The following is a 20564-nucleotide window of genomic DNA, read 5'->3' on the forward strand; positions in this document are numbered from 1 at the left end:
AGCAGGAACTGACCCATTTCCTTTATTTCTTCTGATCCAAAGTCCCAAGCCATTCCTCACCCTGGCAGACCCTGTCAGCCCAGTGCAGGATGTAATTTACTTTCCTTGAAGCTTGTTGCTTCGTCCACTACCACAGCTGACATATACATTCACTGCAGCTGACGTTTATAATTTCCCATTTGAAGGCAGATTCCTTCAGAAAATGCCACACTTTGAAGGTTTCCCCGTGTGGCTCATTCAAGCCCCTCGTTGCTTACAGCAATTCACATGTGCAAGGGCCTTGCTGTCACTACCCAGGGTGAGATTATTAGTCTTAATTAATTAATGAATAGTGCCTGGAAGAGTTTCTGTCAGTGTAGAAAAGGACCTATGACCATGTATTTTAGAACCCTCTGGTCAAAAACCTCTCATTGGTAAAAGGCCCCACTCTGCTTTCCAGGCTGAGAGGAGCAAAGTGCTGTTAGAAGCTGGGATCTGGGAGATGTAAGCTCCATGCCATATTCACCTTCTCTCTGGTGCTGCAGGGCAGTGGCTCCCAGGACAGATTTGTGTCATATCCTGTAAAAATCTCGTTGCATGTTGTCATTGGGATCTCTGCCACAGGTTACCAACTCCTCATTTAATCCACAAAGGTTAATGTACCTGTGATGAGTGCTCAGTTCTTTGGGAACTTCTCACAGAACTCAAGTTGGCTGAAATTTCTTGGCTATTTTTTATGCTTGGAAAAATAGGGTTTAATGAAAAATACCCTTTTTGTGGATTTGTTGAATTTGCTTAGTCCAGCAGAGAAAAATGGAAAGGGGAAAATGTAGAAGCAGCAAGAATTTTATGACTAGACTCTGCCTTAATAGGGAAGAAAAAATTTCCAAATAAAATATTTCCTTCCTTTTTTCCCCCCCCTGTTGCTAAAAAGCAAAGGAAAGTTACTCCTCTGCTTGACTTAAACCAAAAATACTCATTCAGGTTTTTTCCCCTGGTTTGGTAAGCCGTGTTTGTCACCTGGGGTTTGTTTTACACTCCCCTTCCAAGCCTCACCCATGCTCCAGAGCATTTCAGCATCCTTCCAGGAGCTCTCTGCCAGCAAAGCTGTGTAAACTCCAGCCAATATTGGGCTCAGTTTCTTGCATGGGTGAGTGAATTGGAAGCTGACGTGATTCCACTCTGTGTAAACTGAGTGTCACTGAGGGCTTTAGGCCTTATTATCTGGGGCCTCAGCCACCTCTGGAGCTGAAGGAGCTTTGCTGAATAGACTGGAGCAGTCAGGAGGATGACAGCAGGGCCTGCTGTGCTTGTCTCAGGCAAGAGGCAGCTCCTAGGCAGCCACAGCCTCCATGTCCAATTCAGGTGCTATCAGCTGTTATGAGTGGCTCCTGAAAAGCAGGTCAGAGGGGGTCTCCTCTAACTCCCTGCCCCAAGCTGAGCTCTCATCCGTGGGAGCTGGTTCTCATCCTTGTAGGATTTTGTCATTGGGTGCACACTGCCATGCAAGGCAAAAATCTGTTTCTTGCCCCTCCACCTCCATCCTGCAGAACCCTGTGTGTCTGTTGAGCTTTGCTCGCCTGCTGAAAGCAGGGTCATTTACCAATCATTCACACGTGCTACTTGTTCCCCATTTTGGCCTCACAGTGGTATCCCTCCCCTCCTCTTTCTGCCCAAGGTTCTCCACCCTGACCTCCAGCATGTCCTGCTGGCACATGCGCTGCAGTTTCCAGGAACAGTTGCCCAAGAGGAAAAAAATATGAAAAGTTGGTTTCCTGGGCTCTTTGGGGTGGTGGAGTGTGTCTGAGGTGGGTGGGGAAGGAGACCCCTCTCCCTTTGCTGTGGTGCTAATCGTGTTGCTTCTCTCTTTGTCCTTTCCACAGAGAGTACGGACAACTTTGTCTCAAGTAAGTGTCTCCCCACTTTTTGCATTCTGTGGCTGGTTTGTTTCTGTGGTTTCCTGTTCCCCTCTGTGATTTACATAGGAAAAAAGAGGAAGCCAGAAGCAGATTGGTGGAGGTTGCACAAAGCCCTGGCTTCCCTGTGCATGAACAAGATCATTGGGGAGCTTGTGATCAGCTGGGTAATCTCTTGAGGCCAGGAGATGCTCATTTGCCTCTAGTGGTGTCCCAAAGAAGGTCCTATAAAGGAAATGATGGTTGGTTGTGGTGTAGCAAAAGGGATCTTAATTTGATGCAGGTTGGCCTGTCCCCAACAACATCTCTGCTGTGAGCTGGGATAAGAAGCAGGACTCAATTCTGTCAAGTTTCTTCAACAGATTCTTCCCTCCACCCCCCAAAACACATCATACACCACAAAAAGCATTCAAGTGACTGTTTCTTCAGATCAAGTTTTGCTGGAGTCAGTTGTGTTTTAACCCCACCTAGCTCAGTAGATTTGTGAAAACTAGGAGAGGGCTCAAGGGTGGTGGGAACTCATTCCAGGACAGCGGGCACCCAAATGTTTCTCATTTGTGACACTGGAGCAACATCAGCACGGTGCTGGTCTGTGCTTTCTCTGCTGGTGTGCACAGGGAACTCTCTGATGGTTGATTTGTGCCTTCTGAAACAGAAAGCTGCAGCCTCTTTTAGGGGTGAGCTGGATCTCGTTAGGTCAGGCAGTGCTGTTGGAATGTGCTGGTGCCGTGGGAGTCCCATGGGAGCCACACTGAATTTTGTGTCTTTGGTGTTTTGGTTTCAGTCGGTGATTATGAAGTGAGTCCCACCCCACCGATCACTGTGACCCACAAACCAGAGGAGGACACTTTTGGGGTGAGTCCTGGTCTCTTCTCTGCAGAACTGCTTTGCATTCATTCCTTGTTGATAATGACTCAGTATTTGTGCTTCTCTGCTGTTTTGAGATATTTGCAAGGAAAATATCTTCCTTTATGACTCAAGACAGCAATCAGAAGGATTTTGTGGCTTGTGTCAGGCAGGTAAGATACTGACACAAGCCATCTGATCCTCTTGAGTCTGCAGTGTGGAACCAGGGAACCCTTTGAAAACAAGGCATCCTGTGAAGTCACTGCTGGCGGGGTCAAGAATTATCACTCTAAAAAAGTAGCACCCAGAGAACAAATAAACAGGCAATTGTGTTTTGGACTGTTATTGATCTGTTAAGCTTAGCCTGGTGAGGGACTCGGGTTTAGTTTGGTTCAATTCTGTCATTGTCTTTTTGCCCTCTCTCCTGCTGTGCAAGGCATGCCTAAAATGAAAAAGGAAAGTAAGTCTAGGGCTTATCTGATCTCAGAATTGTCTTTCTTCTGCAGAATCCCTGTAGAAAAAAGAAAAAAAAAGTGTGTATAAGTATTAGAAGAAAAAAATTAGCATGTTATACAATTGCTCTAGTTCTATGAAAGTTTTAAGATACTGAAATCCACAAAGTGTCAACAGAACAAGCAAAACTCAGTCCACCTTGGCTTCAGTTCTCATCCAAGAGAAAGCCTCCTTTAACTGAAGTAGAAGCTTTGAACAGTGAGGCTGGAGTAATAATGTGCACTGATTATTAAATATAAAGCACAGAAAACAAGCTGGGGATGAAAATAGAGTGCGGTAAAATAAAAATTTAAAAATATCATAACAAATGTACCAACAATGGGGAAAAGGATTGCAAAATGAAATTACTTCTTCTTAGTTAAGTGATGTATTTTCTGTTATAGCAGAATACAGTTCTGTAAAAGGAAGCAAAGTCTAAATGCATCACAAGACCTAGTACAGAACAATTGGACACATGCCAGAGAAATTGTTGTTTACATCAATGCAATAAAAGTATCTCAAGCAAAGACTTGAAGGAATAAATATTCATAAATATTAAAATAAGCCTGGGACTGTAAACCCTTTAGGGCAAGGAGGTTTTCTTTCTCTGCTTGTACACTGCCACAGTGGAACCACAGCTCCAGTGAAGGACTTGGACACTGTTGTACTATAAATATTTACTAGTAAAATTACAATAAATAGGGAACCGTTAGAGGCTTTTGAAAACTCAGAGGTTTTACAGGGGAAAATCCCTTAGTTCTACTTAATTTCTTCTGTTTTCTTTGTGTGGTGTGTTATTGTCCCTCACTCTGTCCTGAGGGATGTTTGGATGGAGGCAGAACTGTGTTCCCAGCTGAGCTTTGAATAGCCTTAGTGTTGTAATGTCATGGCAAAGAGGTGATGTCAGAAATGGAGGCTTGGGATGTGATGCAGTGAAGGGAGAGCACAGGCATTGGAGCAGAGGTCTTTTTTCCCTGCAGATATCTGGAGTGAGAGGCTGGGGAAAACTGGTTGCCAGATCAGCATCACTGATAGGAAAATCCCAGACCTCCCAGTCCTGCAAAAAGCCTGTAATGCCTCCAAGCTGTGCCAAAGCCTGCTGCTTTAACTTGTGTTTTCCTCCATAGCTGATATCCACAGGGCTGCAGCAGATGGTGTGAGCCTATAGAAAGGTTAACTGGGCAAGGAGGTGCTGTGTTTCTGATTTAGACTCCCAAACTCCTCTGTGTTGACTCTAAGGCTTTTTCCTTCCAGGTTTCCATAGCAGTCGGGCTGGCAGCTTTTGCTTGTGTCCTCTTGGTCGTCCTCTTTATCATGATCAACAAGTATGGCCGGCGGTCCAAGTTTGGGATGAAAGGTAGGTGCAGTTGCTTTCCCCTAGCAGGAGGCACCTTCCAGGATTGCCCAGCTCTTAGAGCACACGTGGAAAGGTGTTGTGGCTTTATTCCTACAATGCAAAGCCTTCCAAAGGGAGTGCAGCCCTCCTCTGTTTGTTGAGAGAGTAGCAGAGATAAACGGGCTGGTGGTTCTCAGCTGTGTGCGCTTCTGTGGGCAGAAGTGTGGATGTGTGTTCCTTATCAGCACACAGGTTGTCCAGGAGAGCTTTGAGCCTGCTCCCTCCAGCCCTGCATTGTGTTCAGGACAGCATGGTCTTGGGTGAAATCTGTTTTATGGACTTGGTGGTGCACAGGCTTCCCCTGCACTGGCTGGGGTGTGAAGGGGGGACAGAAGGATGTGAAATTGGTTTGAGTTCTGTTGGGAAAGCAGGTGCAGCCACTCTGTGCCTATCTGTGAATGGGGACCGAGGTGCTGCTGTCACTTTATGTCCATACTGGGAAGGCAGTGGTGTGGAAGGTCTTTCTGATGACTCTCTGATGAAAGGTTTCCTCCTCTTTGTCATGAATAATGACTTCAGAAATTTATTTCAGGTGTCACTGATAGTGACTGGGAAGTGAGAAGGCGTCTGATGTTTGCCAGGCAGAACTGGTCTCTGTCTGACCAACACCAGCTCTGTGATGTGACAGAGCCAATGCCAGAAGTAGATGATTCTGTGCCGTCTGCTTTTTGTGACTCTGCTGGTATCTCCAGCTGGGCAGCGTTGGTGGTGCCCAGTGAAGGCTGAAGGAAGAGCCTTCACATGACAAAGTTGTTCCCAGCCTAACTGGTGGCTCATGCATGCACTGTTTGAAGCCAGGCTTTGACAAACACAAGCTTCTCCCAAGGCTCCTGAGTCACTGCCTATTTCCTGGCCTTGCTGTGGTCTGTGCTGCAGGGCAGGTTGATAGGTTTGGGAATGTTCCTTGTGCTTGCCTAGGGCTTTGTTTTCTTTATGTAGACATTTCCTGAGTGGGTCCAGATGGGATTCTGGCTGGGGTTTCTCCTATGCATCCTATGGAGGTAGAAGACAGGACATTTAATTAAATAGTGAATCTTCTACACCAATTTAGGAATATTTAGTCCATATGTCCAATGATAAAAACCATCTGGTGGAGTGTACTGACTGGTGGGTGGAGTAGAGGAATTGAAGACATGGTTCCTGGGATCAATTCCCAGCTCTTCTACTGACTCACTTAGTGGCCACAGGCAATTAGCTGTCTTAACCTCTGTCTCTGCTCTAATTTCCCCATCTGTAAAACTGGGATGATGTTATGTGCCTTCTGGAGGGATTTGTCAGAACACTTTGGAAGTGCTTGGGCACGTGCCACTGATGGAGCTTTGAGATACAAATATAAAAAGGAAAAGTAACATCTGACTGGTGGAAGAATCAAAGAGGAGTGAAGTGAGCCTGATGTGAGTAACCAGTCTTGGTGAACAGATGTGTGTATGTGTTTAGAGGTGTTTGGATAAGCATGTCAGTGGATTTTCTACATTCCCAGAAACCAGAGGGGTGCCATGATGGGCCCTTGTGTGTGTAATTAGAGGCAAAACTGTTTAGCTAGAAAAGTCTGCTTTCCTCCTCATCATGTTGTGTTTCTTCCAATTCTGATAGGAAACCACAACCCTTCAAACTTTCTACAAATTTATTGACGTTGCTTGGAGAGATGGAGTTGGCAGAAGATAAATACATCTCCAAAACCGGGGAGATAACTCTTTATTAAGTCACAATTATTGTAGGCACCACCATGGACAGCCTACACACACAGCCCAAACTCTACTCTGCTCAGTTAACTCTTGGGCAGGAGGCATCCTTTATGGCACCCAGCATGTTATCTTACTAAGGGGGGGAAAAAAAAAAAAAATCCAGACCCTGAGTCTTTTTGGGAAAGTGAGTCCCTGATTCAGGAGCTGTTTGTTGCCAGCTGATATATTGCCACTTGTTGTTGAAATCCCAGCTTGGCAGGCCTGCAGGAGCAGGTTTTTCTTGTTGATTTTGTCAGATGCAGAACATTGTGTGCTCGTGTTGGACATGTTACCTAAAGTACCTCATGAGTCCTTCTGGGTACATCTTTTTCCTTCTGCTTCTCCTGGTGCTAAGCAGATGGTTTATTTCCTAGAGAGAGGTGAACGTGGACTGACAAAGTTGGATGTCACGTTGGGTTTGGAAGGCTCCCTGGGCCAGCCTGCTGGATTGCCCACCAGCCTTAGAACCAGGCTGCCAAGTGTCCAACATCCCAGCTGCCTTTGCCGAAAAGAAACTCGTGTCTTGAGGGACGTGCGCTGGGAGAGGACTACGAGAGGATGGTGTGTCCACCTCTGTCCTCTTCTGGCTGGTAGCACACCCTCGGAGCACCGCACCACAGTCCTGCCAGAGCCGGTTCCCGATCCGGCAGCAGCGGAGCGGTGGGAAAGCCAGCGGAGCCCTCGCCGGGCTGCAGCGCTGGCACCAACAAAAGCCCCTTTGAGAGCGGCTCTGACGCGCTGCGCTCCTCAGCTGAGCTCGCCCAGCCTGGCTCCGGGCCATCCATCCCTCTCGCCTTCCCGTGCTCCCTCCGGAGAGGGCATTCATTAACAGGGGACGGCGGAGGTCAGATCCCCTTTCTGGCCGCCTCTCGGCTTTGGCTGCTGGAGCTGGGAGGGAACGGGGGTGGGGGGAGGCAGCTGGGGGGGGCCGGGAGATCGCTGGAGCTGGGGCGCTGGAGGGGGGGGGGAAATGGCAAACAAAGCTCCTTTTTGTGAGAAGTGGCGTTGCATGAGCAACAGAGAGGCAGAGGAGGGAAAACCACTGGGAGAAGTGAATGTTAAAACTGAGACTCGTTGAAGTTGCAGTAATGCAGCCACTTGCTGAAGGGTGTTGTATCCAGAGGGGGGGCTGGGATGCTTTTTAAAGCCTCGTATTAGTGTGGGAAAAAGAAAAGGGTATTACCAAGCAAGAAATTGAAAGTTGGAGTCCTTTGGTTTACTGTGTGTCCCAAGGAGGTGGTTTTTTTTGGATGGGATAGACCACATGGGAGTAAGGAGCCCAATATCCCACTCTGTCGCTGCTTGCTCCAACTCTGGGGCCGGTGTCCCATGTTCCCTGACTGCCCACCCAAGGTGGAGGGCTTTACACCTCACCTGCTGGGCTCAGGCTTGTCACTGCAGCCCTCGTAAATGGTGTCTTCCAATCCAAGTTTAATCTCAGCAGATGACAGGAAATGAAATTTTGTAGTATAATAAAAAAGCCACATGCAAGCCCCAGGACTAAGAAAAATTAAATTTCATGAAAGAATAACAATGGCACAGAAAAGATCTGGGGCATACAAAATGTTTGGATGGCACAGTGATGGAGACTGTAAATACTTATGTTGATGGACTGAAATATATTCTCCCTTTACTTGTTTTCTGTTACATTTGCAAGTGCCTCGGGATGAAGGAGGTGTGCTCATGCATATCTGTGTGATGTATTCCTGGTGCTGCACAACTTCAATAAAACCCAAATGGAGTTAGCTCAGATATGCAGAGAAAGGTGCTAGAGAAAATCCAGAGACAAGAACACTTGTAGTTTTGCTGAGATTAACTGCTTTCCAGGCTCTGAGATGAAAAACTACTTCCATTGTCCAAACAAGGTTTTCTTCCTTGGGTGGAGCCAGTGCCAGCTAATGGTTCAGACTTGGTTACAGCTGGCAAAGAGTCGACTGGTTTTTAATCTGATTTCCTAAAGAAATAAGCATGTGATCATGCTGCCTCTCTGCACACATGCAAGTGTGTCTGCACAGCTCTGCCTGCCTGGATTTCCCCTTTCTGTGCTGCAGCTTCTGGTTCTGCTGCCCGGTTCCACCCAGAGGAGAAGGGAAGGGACTTACAGATGATGCCTTTACAGGGATCATGGAAAGAGCAGAATGACAAACCAGGTGATGTCCAGTTGATAAAAATGCCTCAAGCCTTTCTGGGCATTGGAGAATTCATATGGAAACTCAGGCTTGGACAGAAAAACACAGGGGATGAGGCTTTCACGGGGTCTGCTGTGGTGGGTGGTGTTCACGTGTGTGCACGTGCATATATGTGTTTTCTTTCTGAATAAGCAGAAACAGCAAGGAGGTGGGGGAGAACCGAGTGAACAGTAAACACACACTGCCCACGCTTTTTGTAATGTTTGAGGAATCCCATCACTATCAGTTTATTTGATATTTGCTCTAATAGCCCTGATCAAAGTGCTGGCACTGCTGATGTGCATGTGAATGTCAGAAATACTTGCAGAGTTGTTCCATTGTAATTTAGTGTTAGTTAAAAGGTACTTAAAGCAGCTGCCTATTTGATTATGATTGGGGGCTATTAACATTTTTTTCCATAAACAGATGGTTACTGTCCACTGAGTCGATTGCAGAACAATTCCAGAGTTCTAATTCAGGAGGAGCAGCTCCTGCAAAGATATCTTTGCTGCCTGGCTTTTTGCTTTTGTTGATTTGGGTTCTTCATTTCTTTTTTTAGTTTTCTTTTTCTTTTTTTTTCTCTCCTTCATTATGCAATTATTGCTACAGCTTCAAAGGGAGGGAAAAATATATATATCTATCAGAGCCATGACCTGCATTTCAGATGAGGCTTAATTCTGTCCCATGTTGCCTTGGCCAAGACTGGCTACAGTCATGCACCGATTTTATTTACCCCCCTCCTGATTATTTGTTGTATAGGCATGAACAAACCCTCTGCAGCTTGGAGAGCCTGTACATTAAGGGTTAGTTGCTCAGGAAATCTGTGATCAGGGCCTGTTCATTCCTTCCTCCTGGGAGCCTGCCATGGAGTGGGAGCAGGAAGAAAGAGCAAAGCACTATCAATCTGGCACAGCTACAGGAGAGAAACAGCCATACCTCCATTAGCAGCCATGGCTAATCACAGGGATTTGGGGATGTGTGGCTCTCCAGAGCAGTGGACTGGAAATGGGAACCCATAGCTGTTGTGTTCTTTGAGGCAGCTCTGAGATGTGCAGACCCCCTGAAACATCCGAGCATGGGATGAGCTGCTGCAAGGGAGTGATGGAATTCAGGGCTTCTCCTTGCTGGTATCCTTCAGTTTGTTTGCAAATACCCTTGATATACTTCTACTCCTCAATATTACTTGGATTTATTTGCCTGGGAAGTGGATTGAAAGGGCATGTGGTTTCACTGGGGCTTCCTTCTATAAATACCTGTTTATACTCTGCTGAAGTGCAGGCTGTGCTATTTTTATATTTATTTATTTAATGCCTTCAAGGTGATAAAGCATAAAGCTCTTTGAGCTGCTGAATATTGCTTTCTATGACTACCTGAAAGTGAGTTGTAGACAGGTGGGGGTCAGTGTCAGTCCCTTCTCCTAGGTAACAAGCAACAGGTCAAGAGGACAAGTCCTCAAGTTGCACCATGGGAGGTTTAGATTGGATATTAGGAGAAATTTGGTTTTTTGGTTTCTTCCAGGAACTGGCTGCCCAAGGAATGGGTGGAATCACTGTCCCTGGAAGCATTAAAAAAGCATGTGGATGTGGCACTTAGGGACATGTATAGTGCTAGAACTGGTGGTGTTAGGCTAATGGTTGGACTTAATGATCTTAGAGATCTTTTCCAGCTTTAATGATTCTGTGGCAAGTGTCTCACCCTCTGCTGTGCCATGCAGCCTGTAACTGGTACGGTGGCAGCAAGGGACAGCTGCTATGAAACCCTGGGTTCCTTGGCAAACCTTTGAGAGATCCCACCTGTCCCCTGAGGTGCTGTGACTGTGACAGGCTTCTGCTTCTCCTCTTTGCAAAGGCAGGCCCACTCTCACTCCAGCAGTTAAACACTCACAGCCCTTGTCCCTCAGTCCCAGGCGGTGTTGGTCAGGTGAAGGCTTGGAAGGTCACACTGTTCCGTGCCGCTGTCTGAAGGAGCAGGGGGCCACCCTTGGCATGGACTGACCCTGCGGGTGAAACGGTTTGCAAAAGGTCAGTATTTGTTTAGATCTAGAAATAAAACACTTTCCCACTCCCAGAAGCATTAATAGGTTATTTATAAAGGAAATGTAAAGTGCACTGACCAGCCATTATTTATTTCGGTTGCTTTTACAAAACCCAGGTGTCTTTTTTAGGCCACTGCTGAAAGCAGTTAAAAAAACCAAAAAACAACACAGATCAGTGATTTTCAGGTGACCCAAGAAGCCCCAAGGCTCCTTCACACCATGCTCCTGCAGGCTTTTCCTCCCTGTGCATGACCTCCCTCACTCGGGGTGTCCGTGTTTGCTCCAGTGCCCGGCTGGGTGCTCGGCCCCAGGTTCACCACTTGCCCTGAGGGACCCCCATGGCAGAGCTGGTGTTTGCCCAGGGCAGCTCAGCATCAGCAGTGTCTCCTCACAGACTTTCACAAACACTTCTCGCGCTGTGGTGTTAAAAGCTGCGTGATTGAACCTCATCTTACCTGAGATCCTGCATCAGGTGAACTCCCAGCTGAGGTGCTGGCAAGAAGCTGGCATTTATTTAGTTTTTTGTTTAGTTTTTTTTAATTGAGGTGTCCCTGTTCCAGTCTCAGAGCATCAGCTTTTTCCCCAGCACAGCATTAACAGTTGGCTGGTTGCTGTGGCTCTGTGCTGGTTTCTGCCTTTGTGTAAACCTGTAGGAGTGAGAGGGTGAGAATGAGCCGTGGCTGCTTCCCTCAGACCGTAGGGCTGGGAAGATGTCCTTCACCCACTCGCCATTCAGGAGCAGCTGGACTGCCCCAAGTCCTCATCCCAGAGCTTGCACCCATCTTTGCCACAGCTGTGAGATTGCCCAGGCTCAGTCACCTCACCAGCCTCCCCCAAGGACCGTGCAGAAGATGCTGATCCTCACGGGGCTCCTCTCCACAGCACTGATGCTCCTGCCTGCCCATTCCTTGCCTCCATGGCTCCAGCCTCTGTTTGCTGCTTGTTCTGATGGTGTCTGTCTGTCATCACATGGCTTTGCTTTAGTGAAAGATGTTGGAATGACAACACAGAGCCAGAACAATTCTGTTGATCTCCAGAACAGGTACCACATACAGCAGCAGGATAAGCTCTTTTGTTTCACCAATATAACTGAGTCTGATGAAGACCCACCATCTCCACAAGCTCTGTGTTCTGTGCACTCTCGTGTGCCTCTCTGCAGGCAGCCAACAACCAGACAACTGGATGTTGACTTTGATATGGCTTTAATAAGGTGCAGGGCAGTGTTGGAAGAAGCAAAGGACTTTAATTAATATTTTAATTGTGGTTGGTCTGTACTACACTTGTCCAATTATTCTTTGAAAAAGATTTTGCTACTGCTAATGCTGATAAGTAGTCCTCAGGGAGGATGTCCCTGGTGAGTTTATCACCTCTTCTTCCTCGTGACTTGCTGTAGGATTTTAGTTCATTTATGTGGTGTTTATCCAGGGGTGCAGAGATCTGTCACTCTGTCCTTAACCCCTGGAGCACGAGAGCTTTTCACTTTCAGGGGACAGGTGATTGAGATGTAAATGGCAGGATTGCTAAGGGAAACCTTTGGCAGTGGTGAAGGCAAACGGAGAGAAGAAAGAGAAAAGTGCTGCTTGGTTTTGAACCTGAGCTGGGTGTGCTTGAAGGAGTGCCTAGAAATTTGGAGGCAGTGGAATAACCTGGCAAGGGAATGGATAAGAGCTGTCACCTGGGCTGCTCAAGCTTTGACTGGTAAAAGCACTAGGGAAGCAAATTGTAGAGAGCACTGGAGCATCTGATGATCTAATGGGCTTGCTCCATCTCCAACTTCTACTTCTTGTGGTGCAATAGCGAGCCTGTCTGTGTCCAGCACAGTTCCAAAACCTCCATCAGCAGCACCAGTATTTAGCATCTGTTGATGGAAGTGGGATGCTCAGGCATCTAATTTCAACCATGCTATTAAAAATCAATGGACCAGAAGATAATGCCTGTACACAAAAGTAGCTGGGTACTAATTTGTGCACAGGAGAAATAAAACACATTTGGAGTCCCATATTTTGTGTCTGAGGAGCAGGGTTATAATCCAATTTCAGTTTGGGACAGGAGTCTCCAATTTATGCCATGGCCTTGGGAAATGGAGTAGAATAGAGGGGATAATCTGTTACCCTGAACCTGTCTTGTGGTTCAGGAAAAGGACTCAGGATGTCACTCAAACTGGCCACAGGTCTTTCTTTGGACTCTTTGTATGAGACATGGCTGCTCTCAGGGTGATTGGGGGGCACCGTGCTGGGAATGATGCCCAGTGCACCCAAAAAACTCTTCAGCTCTCAATGTGCTCTGCTCCACACTCGGGCTGTGTTGCAGGATCTCCCCTCTGCTCTCAGGCTTGTGGCAGAAGGGCTTGGAGCTGGGCATCTTGTGTGTCTCACAGCGCTTTTGCTCCCTGTATCTGCTGGAATCTGGTAGCCCCAGAAAAGCTTTTCTTCATTGCTTTGACCCTGCAGCTGCAGGAGTTACCAGCCTCTTTGGGAAGGGACTGTTTCACATGAGGACCCTGACACTGCAGCCCAGCATCTCATGAATCTTGGTGTTGGGGAGGTTTTGTGGCTCTGCTGGCTGCCCTCTGATCTTGGTGAAAGACCTCACTTAGTGACCAGCAAGGGGTTTTCCCTATCAAAAATGAGGAAAAAGCCATGTTGGATCAGATACCCATTGAGAAGCACAGTCTCTGGGCAGGTGGCTTTGCCACCTCTGCCTTCAATGCTGCTCAAACCAAAGCAGTGCACAGCTTCAAAAACTGCAGAGGGTGAAAAATCATACAATTACAGCACAGAAAAGGCATGTGTCTGCTTGGGTTTTGGATTAAAAACTCTTTGGCTTGCTTGTCATTCCACCTGAACAAGCTATCTCCATCTCCATCTTCTCTCTGTCCCAGCACGTGCTTCATCCTCCCCAGCAATCTGCAAGCTCTTCCCAGCCTAACGCAGTCAAGAGTCGGACAAGAGGCTGTGATTTAGTGTGAGAGCAAAAACATTGTTTTCCTTCACTCTGTTTTTTCTGCATAGTTCAATTCACACAGTAGGGGCCGAGATGTTGGTGCTGCAGCAGCTCCAGGGCGGGCAGTGCCAGAGGGGCTCCCTGGTTCCTCCGTGTCCTGGTGAAACACCGGCCGCTCCTGCAGGAGCCTGCGGTGCTGAGGCAGCTGCTGGGGTCGGGATACAGGGGAGAAGTGGCCTTTTTGTTGCTGACAAGATGATTTCATCTTGGTGCTCTAAAAACTCTGGTGACATCCCCAATTTTCCAGATGGATAATGAAAACCTGTGAGCAGGGCCATCACGGCAGCTTCCGAAGCGCTCGCCTGTGGAGCTGTGTCCATTGGTTTCATATCTGCTGTCAGGGCTTAGTAATCATTACACTGAGTGGAGCTGGCAAACGGGAGGCAGGTAAAGACACTGCTGCCCTGGGGCTGAGACACATTTCTCACCATGCTGAGGAGTGATGGGAATCAGACCTGGAGATCCTCACCCTGAAGGCGTCGATATCTCCCTCTCCTTCTCCTAGGCTGCGCAGCAGTGCAGGAGATTCTGGCTACATCTTCTCATCTCTTGCTCAGGAGCCTCCTGGCACCATCTCCTGGCATCCAGGGATGCCCTGAGTCTGACTTAGGGCTTCCTGAGCTTCCACTGGGCCACTGCTTTGGAAAGAGCAAAACAGAGCCAAATTTCCCCCAATGAGCAGGTGCATGGTCCATACAAAAAGCAGAGCATGTCTTTGACCAAAGTAACTGTAGTAATGATATGAAAAAAACCCAAAACCCTACAATTTTGAGGTAACAATGGTCTATGATCAATATTTATTCTTATTAATTTCTTAATCAATTTCTCTAACATTTTTTTTCATTTGGTTTCTGGGTAAATTCCCACAACTGCCCCTGTGCACAGAGCAGTGGGATACAGCAGCAGGGCCTGAGTAGCTGGTAAGGAACTCTGGCACGGCAGGGCAGGGCAGACACCCCTTCTATTGGTGGGGAGCAGTGCTGGGGTACTAGCTGCTGAGACCTGTCAGGAGGATGTGTGTTGTGCAGGGTCTCTGTGCTGGTCACCAAAGGTGCTCTGGGCTGGACCCAGGGGCAGGGAAGGTTGCTGGCAGAGAACTGCTCAGTCTGTTTATTTAAGAACTCATTACCTTCTTTTGCTTCCCATCCTCCTGGCTGTACATCCCTGGGGCTGTTGCAATTGGCTCTTCCTGCAGTGCTAAAAAAGGGCATGGATGCAAACCCTGCTTCATCCCAGCCCAGTCCTTCCAGCACTGCCATCACATTTTTTGTTGTTGCCCTTTGCCAAAGCTGCCTGGTGTGAGTCTCCTGTCCCTGTGCCCAGGAGGGTTGAGGATTACCCCAGTTTTGGTTCCCTAGTGCTGGATGGGGACACCTCCTCCCTGTACAGAGCATGGTCCCACTGTCCTGCTCCCCTGCAGACTCATAATTTGTTTGCAGCCTGTGGTTACCACCAGCCCACCTCGACATTTACTGTTTTCCAGGTTTGTGCCTCCCAATAAATTGGTGATTTATCACCAAAACTTGTTTTTACTTAATGTTTTTGAAGTTTACATCTTGGTTTTCTTACTTCTGCCCATGTTTGCTGGCCAAGGGCCGCACTGCCCCTGTGACTTTGTGCCTTTGGGGCCTCTTGACTTAGGAGAAGGCAGCTGAGCTGGTGGGAATGAGCCTGCTCTGCTCAGTCATTGAGCCTCCGTATCAGTGGTGGCTTCAGAAGTTATGATGGTCCCACCTGATCCCTTACATAGACACATATTGCCTGGTGGACTGGCTTAAAGCTTTGACAGAGTTATGCCACCCAGACTGGCACTAGCACGGAAGAGCCATGCAAATCAAATTTGCTGTTATATTAGTATGGAAGTGCTCATATCCAAGCCAGTTTGAGTTAATTTTACAAGAAAGTTTTTCTCTGAGACGTTATCAAATATATTCCAGTCTTCATTGGCTAATTTTGTAATTCAATCAGGGGAAAATAAGGCATTGAAAGTAGTTCAGCATGATTTGTTTTTATAGACCAACTGCTTTATCCTCTTGATTCTACTATCATTTAGGCTCTTAAATAAATTTTTTCCTTTGATTTTTTACTACAAATTTAAAGTTAGTTTTATTAATTTATTCTTTACACCAACCAGGATAACAAATACAAGTTTTATGCATATATGCATACATAAAGGGAAAAGTCTTTACAGATTTAAAGAGCTTCTGCCTTTTTGACAAGTTTCTCAGCCTGGAATTAAATTGGTTGCAGCATTTGGTAATAAGACTTCATGCCTTTTGGGCTGCTGAGTGCTTTTTCTGAGTATCCTGCTCAGGTCTGTCCCTCCGTGTGGGGCAAAGAGAGGAAATACTTCTGAATTTTCCAGTAATAATTTTCTTAGCTGTTTTAACCACAATTTAATTTTCTTTCTCTCTGTTTTTTTTTTTTTTTTGTTTTGTTTTGGTTTTTTTTTTTTTTTTGGTTTATGCTTTAATTATATTTAAGGAGTATTAATTCTTCTATATCCTGTTTGTTCTCAATCTCCCTTGATCTAAGGAATTGTGATAGAAATGGAAATTAGATACAGCCTTTTCCTTCTGAGTGTCTGCAGAAATCCCATTCCACCCTCCTGCTGCAGGGCAGCAGGATTTTAGATAATTCTCCCTTTTTTATATTGTTATTTAGTTCCTAAAACCAAAACATATTGTTTCCACTATGTTTCTTTTCTGCCTAAATTTATTATGCTGCTGGTGTATTTAGGGCCGATTTGGACTTATTCTCTCTGCTTAAGGATTTCAAGTAATGCTTCTTGGCTGCTGCTGTCTGTTAACGTGGTATCGGAGTTAATGGGATGTCAGCGTGTGCCAAAACCCCTCGTCAGCAAAGCACACGGGTTCCACTCTGGCATATTAAAGCTGAAGTCGTAAGGGTAAAGCAAGGCACTTTCCTACCTTTTGATAGGTATAGGTAAAGGCATTGATTTAAGTCCGGCTGAACTGGCTGTGATCAGGTTGCACCACAAAAAGTCACTTCTTCTTAAGCGCATCCCAGCGGAGAAGCTGAAATGGGTGTTGGGTTCTGGGATGCTTCAGCAAAGGGCAGCTCGCTTGGGTTTGTCCCTGCCAGAGCTTTGCCAGAGTTTCAGAGGGGGACTCTGGGACCAGCCTTATGGGCAGGCTTTGCATTGATCTGCCAGAAAGGAATGAGATTCTGGTTTTCTGCTAAAAGAGGAGATGTGCTATTAAATTTTGTTGATTGAGTATTTTACTAGGATTGTGCTACTGGGCCTTTGAATGCTTGCCAGGTGCCTCTCTTTTTTTAATATCTTATTTTGTTTTTTCATTGAGGCAAAACCTGGCATTTATTTACCTCCTATTAGACATCTTGCAGAAAGCTGTGCAAGCTCTCCTTTTGCAAAAGGTACATTAGTTCAAATTCCTGGTTGCTGTGCTGCTCTGCGTTGATACCTGCCTTTGGAAACCTTCCTGGATGCAGGCAGGGAGGCAACATGCTGTCTGAATCTGTGCCTTGAGGATGAATCTTGGTTTCCAACCAGTGGCAAAAATGTATATATTATCCCTGGATCGGGCTTTACCTTTAAATTTATATATTTTTTTAAACAAAAACAAAATTTATGGTTTTCAAAGCCATCAGGCATTGGTACAAATTCAGGATCCTCTAACATCCTCCATTCTTAGTGGAGAACCTTAAATTCTGAACTCAGCACTTGAGTGCTTTTCCCAGGAGCCATTTCCAAGTGTTTTACTATCAGATGTCAGTGCTAAGCTGGCATGTACATACAAGGCCCTGTGTGCTTCCTGACCTCTGAACTCTCTTCTACGGCACACAAATTCTGAAGATTTTATGGCCCTTGCACCATCAGTATCTGCAGTGCATTATGACATACAAAGATGTTGGGAAGTTCCAGGCTGGGAGAGGTGAAGAAATGAGTGTGTGGAAGGATGAGGGAGAGGCAGCGCAGCAGTCCAGGCTCTTCCTGGACAAATTCTTCATGTCACCCTTACCAAAGCAGGTAGGGAAGGAGGAGACTCCTCTCTCTTCTCCCATGGAGCACAGGCACGGAGGGGGGAGATGAAGGTGGGGAGAGGCTTTATGAAGCTGTTAATAGCTGGTGGTAGGTGCCTGTTTGTCTATGTGGAGCTTCAGAGCCCAGGAGTGGCTGGAGGGAGGTTTGCCATCGGGCAGGCTCTGTAAGGATAAATAATCTTGGCTGGATTTTGCACTAATGATTTCCTAAGCATGCTGGCATGCCTTGATCAGTGGAGGAGGAGGGAAAGCAGTGCTTCTGGCTTTTTTTGGGGTGTGAATGGGGAAGGCAGGAGGAGGCTGGAGAGAGGAGGGAGCAGCAAGTGTTTCCCATTTTGGTTAGTGGTGTGGGAGATGGAAGGTTGGTGGCTGAATTTCAATTTCTTTTATTGGTCTAGTACGACAGTAGCTATGGGAGATACGTTACCCACGGATGTGGCTCCACTGTGCAGCCTGCAGCCCTTGAAAGTTTTACTGGAAGATGTTTTCTTGATAAAGAGGTTTGGTTGATACACAGTTCAGTACAGTTCTGTCAGGTTAAGTTATCAAGAAGGTATATATGACTATCTTGATTAAGAAAGGGTAGAACAGATGCAAAATACACAAACCTCTGCTAATGCAGAGCAGGGGAAACTGTGTGGAAGCCCACAGTTATTAACCTCATGTCTCCATCACAGTCAGATCAGATTCAACACAACCATCTCAATACCTTCCTGAGTTATTACAGTTTGAAGATTTGAGTTTAAACTTATACATTTAGAGCCTGGAAATAGGAGTGCACACTCCTGCATGTGTTTTGAGTGAACAGAAGCACTGCAGGCTCTGTGCTCACGCCTCTTGCTGCAGCTGTTGAAGAGCAGGGGGTCAAACACATTGTGGTACAAAATAAAATCTTCAGCGTATCAAGCTGTAATTTCCTAGAAGCTGTAGGCTGAGGGAAATGTTTCTAGTAAATATTGGCTCGTAGGGGATAAAGAAACGACATGTTCTCATCTGTTTGAGGTTGTTTTTCCATTTCTGGGGCGTATCACAAATGCACGGATCAGGCTTTTGCTGCGGCTCTGCTTTTCCTTTTGCCTCAGACATGGGAAATGTGGGCTGGGAGGTGGGGAGATGCTGCGTGTGCACTTCTGGAGGAGGGAGGACCCAAGGATGCATGAGTGTTCCAGCCTCCATCAGCTGTGACAGCAGCTCTGAGACCTGCCATCTCAGTGGTACTTTTTTTTTTGGTTGGGGGTGCTCCTCTCACCAGATTAGCTGAGCTTTACTGAGAAACCAGCTGGCAGATAATTTCATTACTGGCCACCTGTTGAGAAGTACATATGTGCCAGCATTTTTCTAAGCATAGGAGTTGAAAAAGTAGCAAAGGGAATTAATAGACAAATCCTACTGAAATTCCACTAACATCCTTCGTCAATCCTGGGTTTAATGTCTAACGAGTGCTGGGGTGTGTATGATGGGAGCAGGGGATGGTACTTAAAAATAAAGTGTTTCATTGGAGAAAAAGGGCTTTACTCACAGTAACTCAGGGGGTAAGTTTGCATGGTCTTGATGAGAAGACTGGGACTGAGACAGGCTCCCTGCTGTGACCAGCAGACCAATGAGCCATCCAGAGCGTGCAAGGGGCTAAGGGTCAGCCAGGTAGAAATGATGCCTTGTAGACTGTTAAAATACCATGGCTGGGTTTTTATTTATCCTCTGCTAAAACGTCTGCCTTGGACAGTTCATCAGTTTGATGCTGGAGTAGCTTTTGCAGAGGCTTAATGAGACAAATCACTTCAGACTCCCTCCACAGCCATCCAGGAGGGGTAGGTTCCTCATTAGGAGGATGCAGAAGCTTTTGGAGCTGTGTCTCTCTCACCTCTGGTAGCAGAATGAGCCTCAGGACCATCCATCAGACTTGGTAAAAGACTGGGATACCCAAAGATGGAGCATGCTGAGGGCAAAAACATCCTGAAATGCTGTCCTGGGTGTCTCCTTTGAAGGGCAGGTGTGAGTGCTGACCTCCTGCGTGGCCTTGATGGCCTTCAGTCAGTCTGAGCTTGCTGCAAAGTGGAGCATGGCAGTTTTGGAAGAAGTCTAAGTGTCTTTGGAGATGCATCTTCCTGGCAGATCTCTGGTGTCTGCTGGTGATAAGCTCTTCCTGTGCTCTTTTACTGCTCTCTTTGTTGGAGATTGTTATAATTCAACTTCTTTGTTATGGTGTCAGCTAGAAGAGAAGAGGTGTGAAGGAGGTTACATTATCAGAGCCTTCTGCAGGCAATAAAAGGTAAAAATGTGAGATTGGAGATGTTTTCAGAAGATGAATAGACAAAGAGCAATGGCCTGAATTTCAGGAAGATTTGTAGATGGGTTAGAAAAGGCTTTGGAGAGCAGAGCAGGTGTCCAGCAAGGGGGAATGTAGGGTGTGGACTGGAAAAGTGGAGCCAGATTTCCAAGAGGTTTTGTGTCCTATGACCCCCAGGGCCCAAGTCTCTTAACACTTCTCTGCTGTGAAGGACAAACTCTCTGGAGAAGCTGGCAGAGGGCTCGTGTGGAACAGTATTTTTGTCCATGGGGCAGAATGACCATAGTGGCTCCTGCCTGCACTCTCCTCCATCCTCTCTCTCTTTGGAGCTTGCCTTGCTGGCTGCTCCCCCCTCCTGCCCTGTTTCCCCCTGCTGTCCAGCTTTCTGACTGGAGAATTTTTCTCACCCAGGGAATTGGCCAACACCCCTTAGTGCCAGCTCTGGGAGGCTCACACAGCACGTTGTTGGCAGCTGAGCTACAGCCCCGTGGATGTTTTTCTCCTGACAAGAGCAGCATGTGCGGATTTTCTGATACCGCCCTGCGTGCTCTGGTTGTTCCCTGAGCCCGAGTTAGTTACGGCAGCTTTCAGCACGCTCTGCATCGATCATCTCACTGGTGGACGTGGGTATTTCATGCAGGAAAACTGCCTTTTTTTTTTCTTTTTTTTTTTTTTTTTTTTTTTTTTTTTTT

At 46.7% G+C, this 20564-nt stretch overlaps 1 protein-coding gene across 4 annotated transcripts in view; it reads left to right on the forward strand.

Moving 5' to 3' along the window:
* The window catches only part of NTRK3 (neurotrophic receptor tyrosine kinase 3), a 205778-nt gene that overhangs the window by 68269 nt on the left and 116945 nt on the right, over positions 1–20564 (forward strand). For all 4 annotated transcript variants that reach the window (XM_008640094.1, XM_008640097.2, XM_017742674.1 and 1 more), the window contains 3 exons: positions 1863–1886; positions 2680–2750; positions 4488–4590. In XM_008640094.1, the coding sequence (XP_008638316.1) occupies positions 1863–1886; positions 2680–2750; positions 4488–4590 (198 nt within the window). The remainder of the gene's footprint in view (positions 1–1862; positions 1887–2679; positions 2751–4487; positions 4591–20564) is intronic.

Source organism: Corvus brachyrhynchos, unplaced genomic scaffold (genome assembly GCF_000691975.1).
Source record: "Corvus brachyrhynchos isolate BGI_N302 unplaced genomic scaffold, ASM69197v1 scaffold97, whole genome shotgun sequence".
Lineage (NCBI taxonomy): Eukaryota > Metazoa > Chordata > Aves > Passeriformes > Corvidae > Corvus > Corvus brachyrhynchos.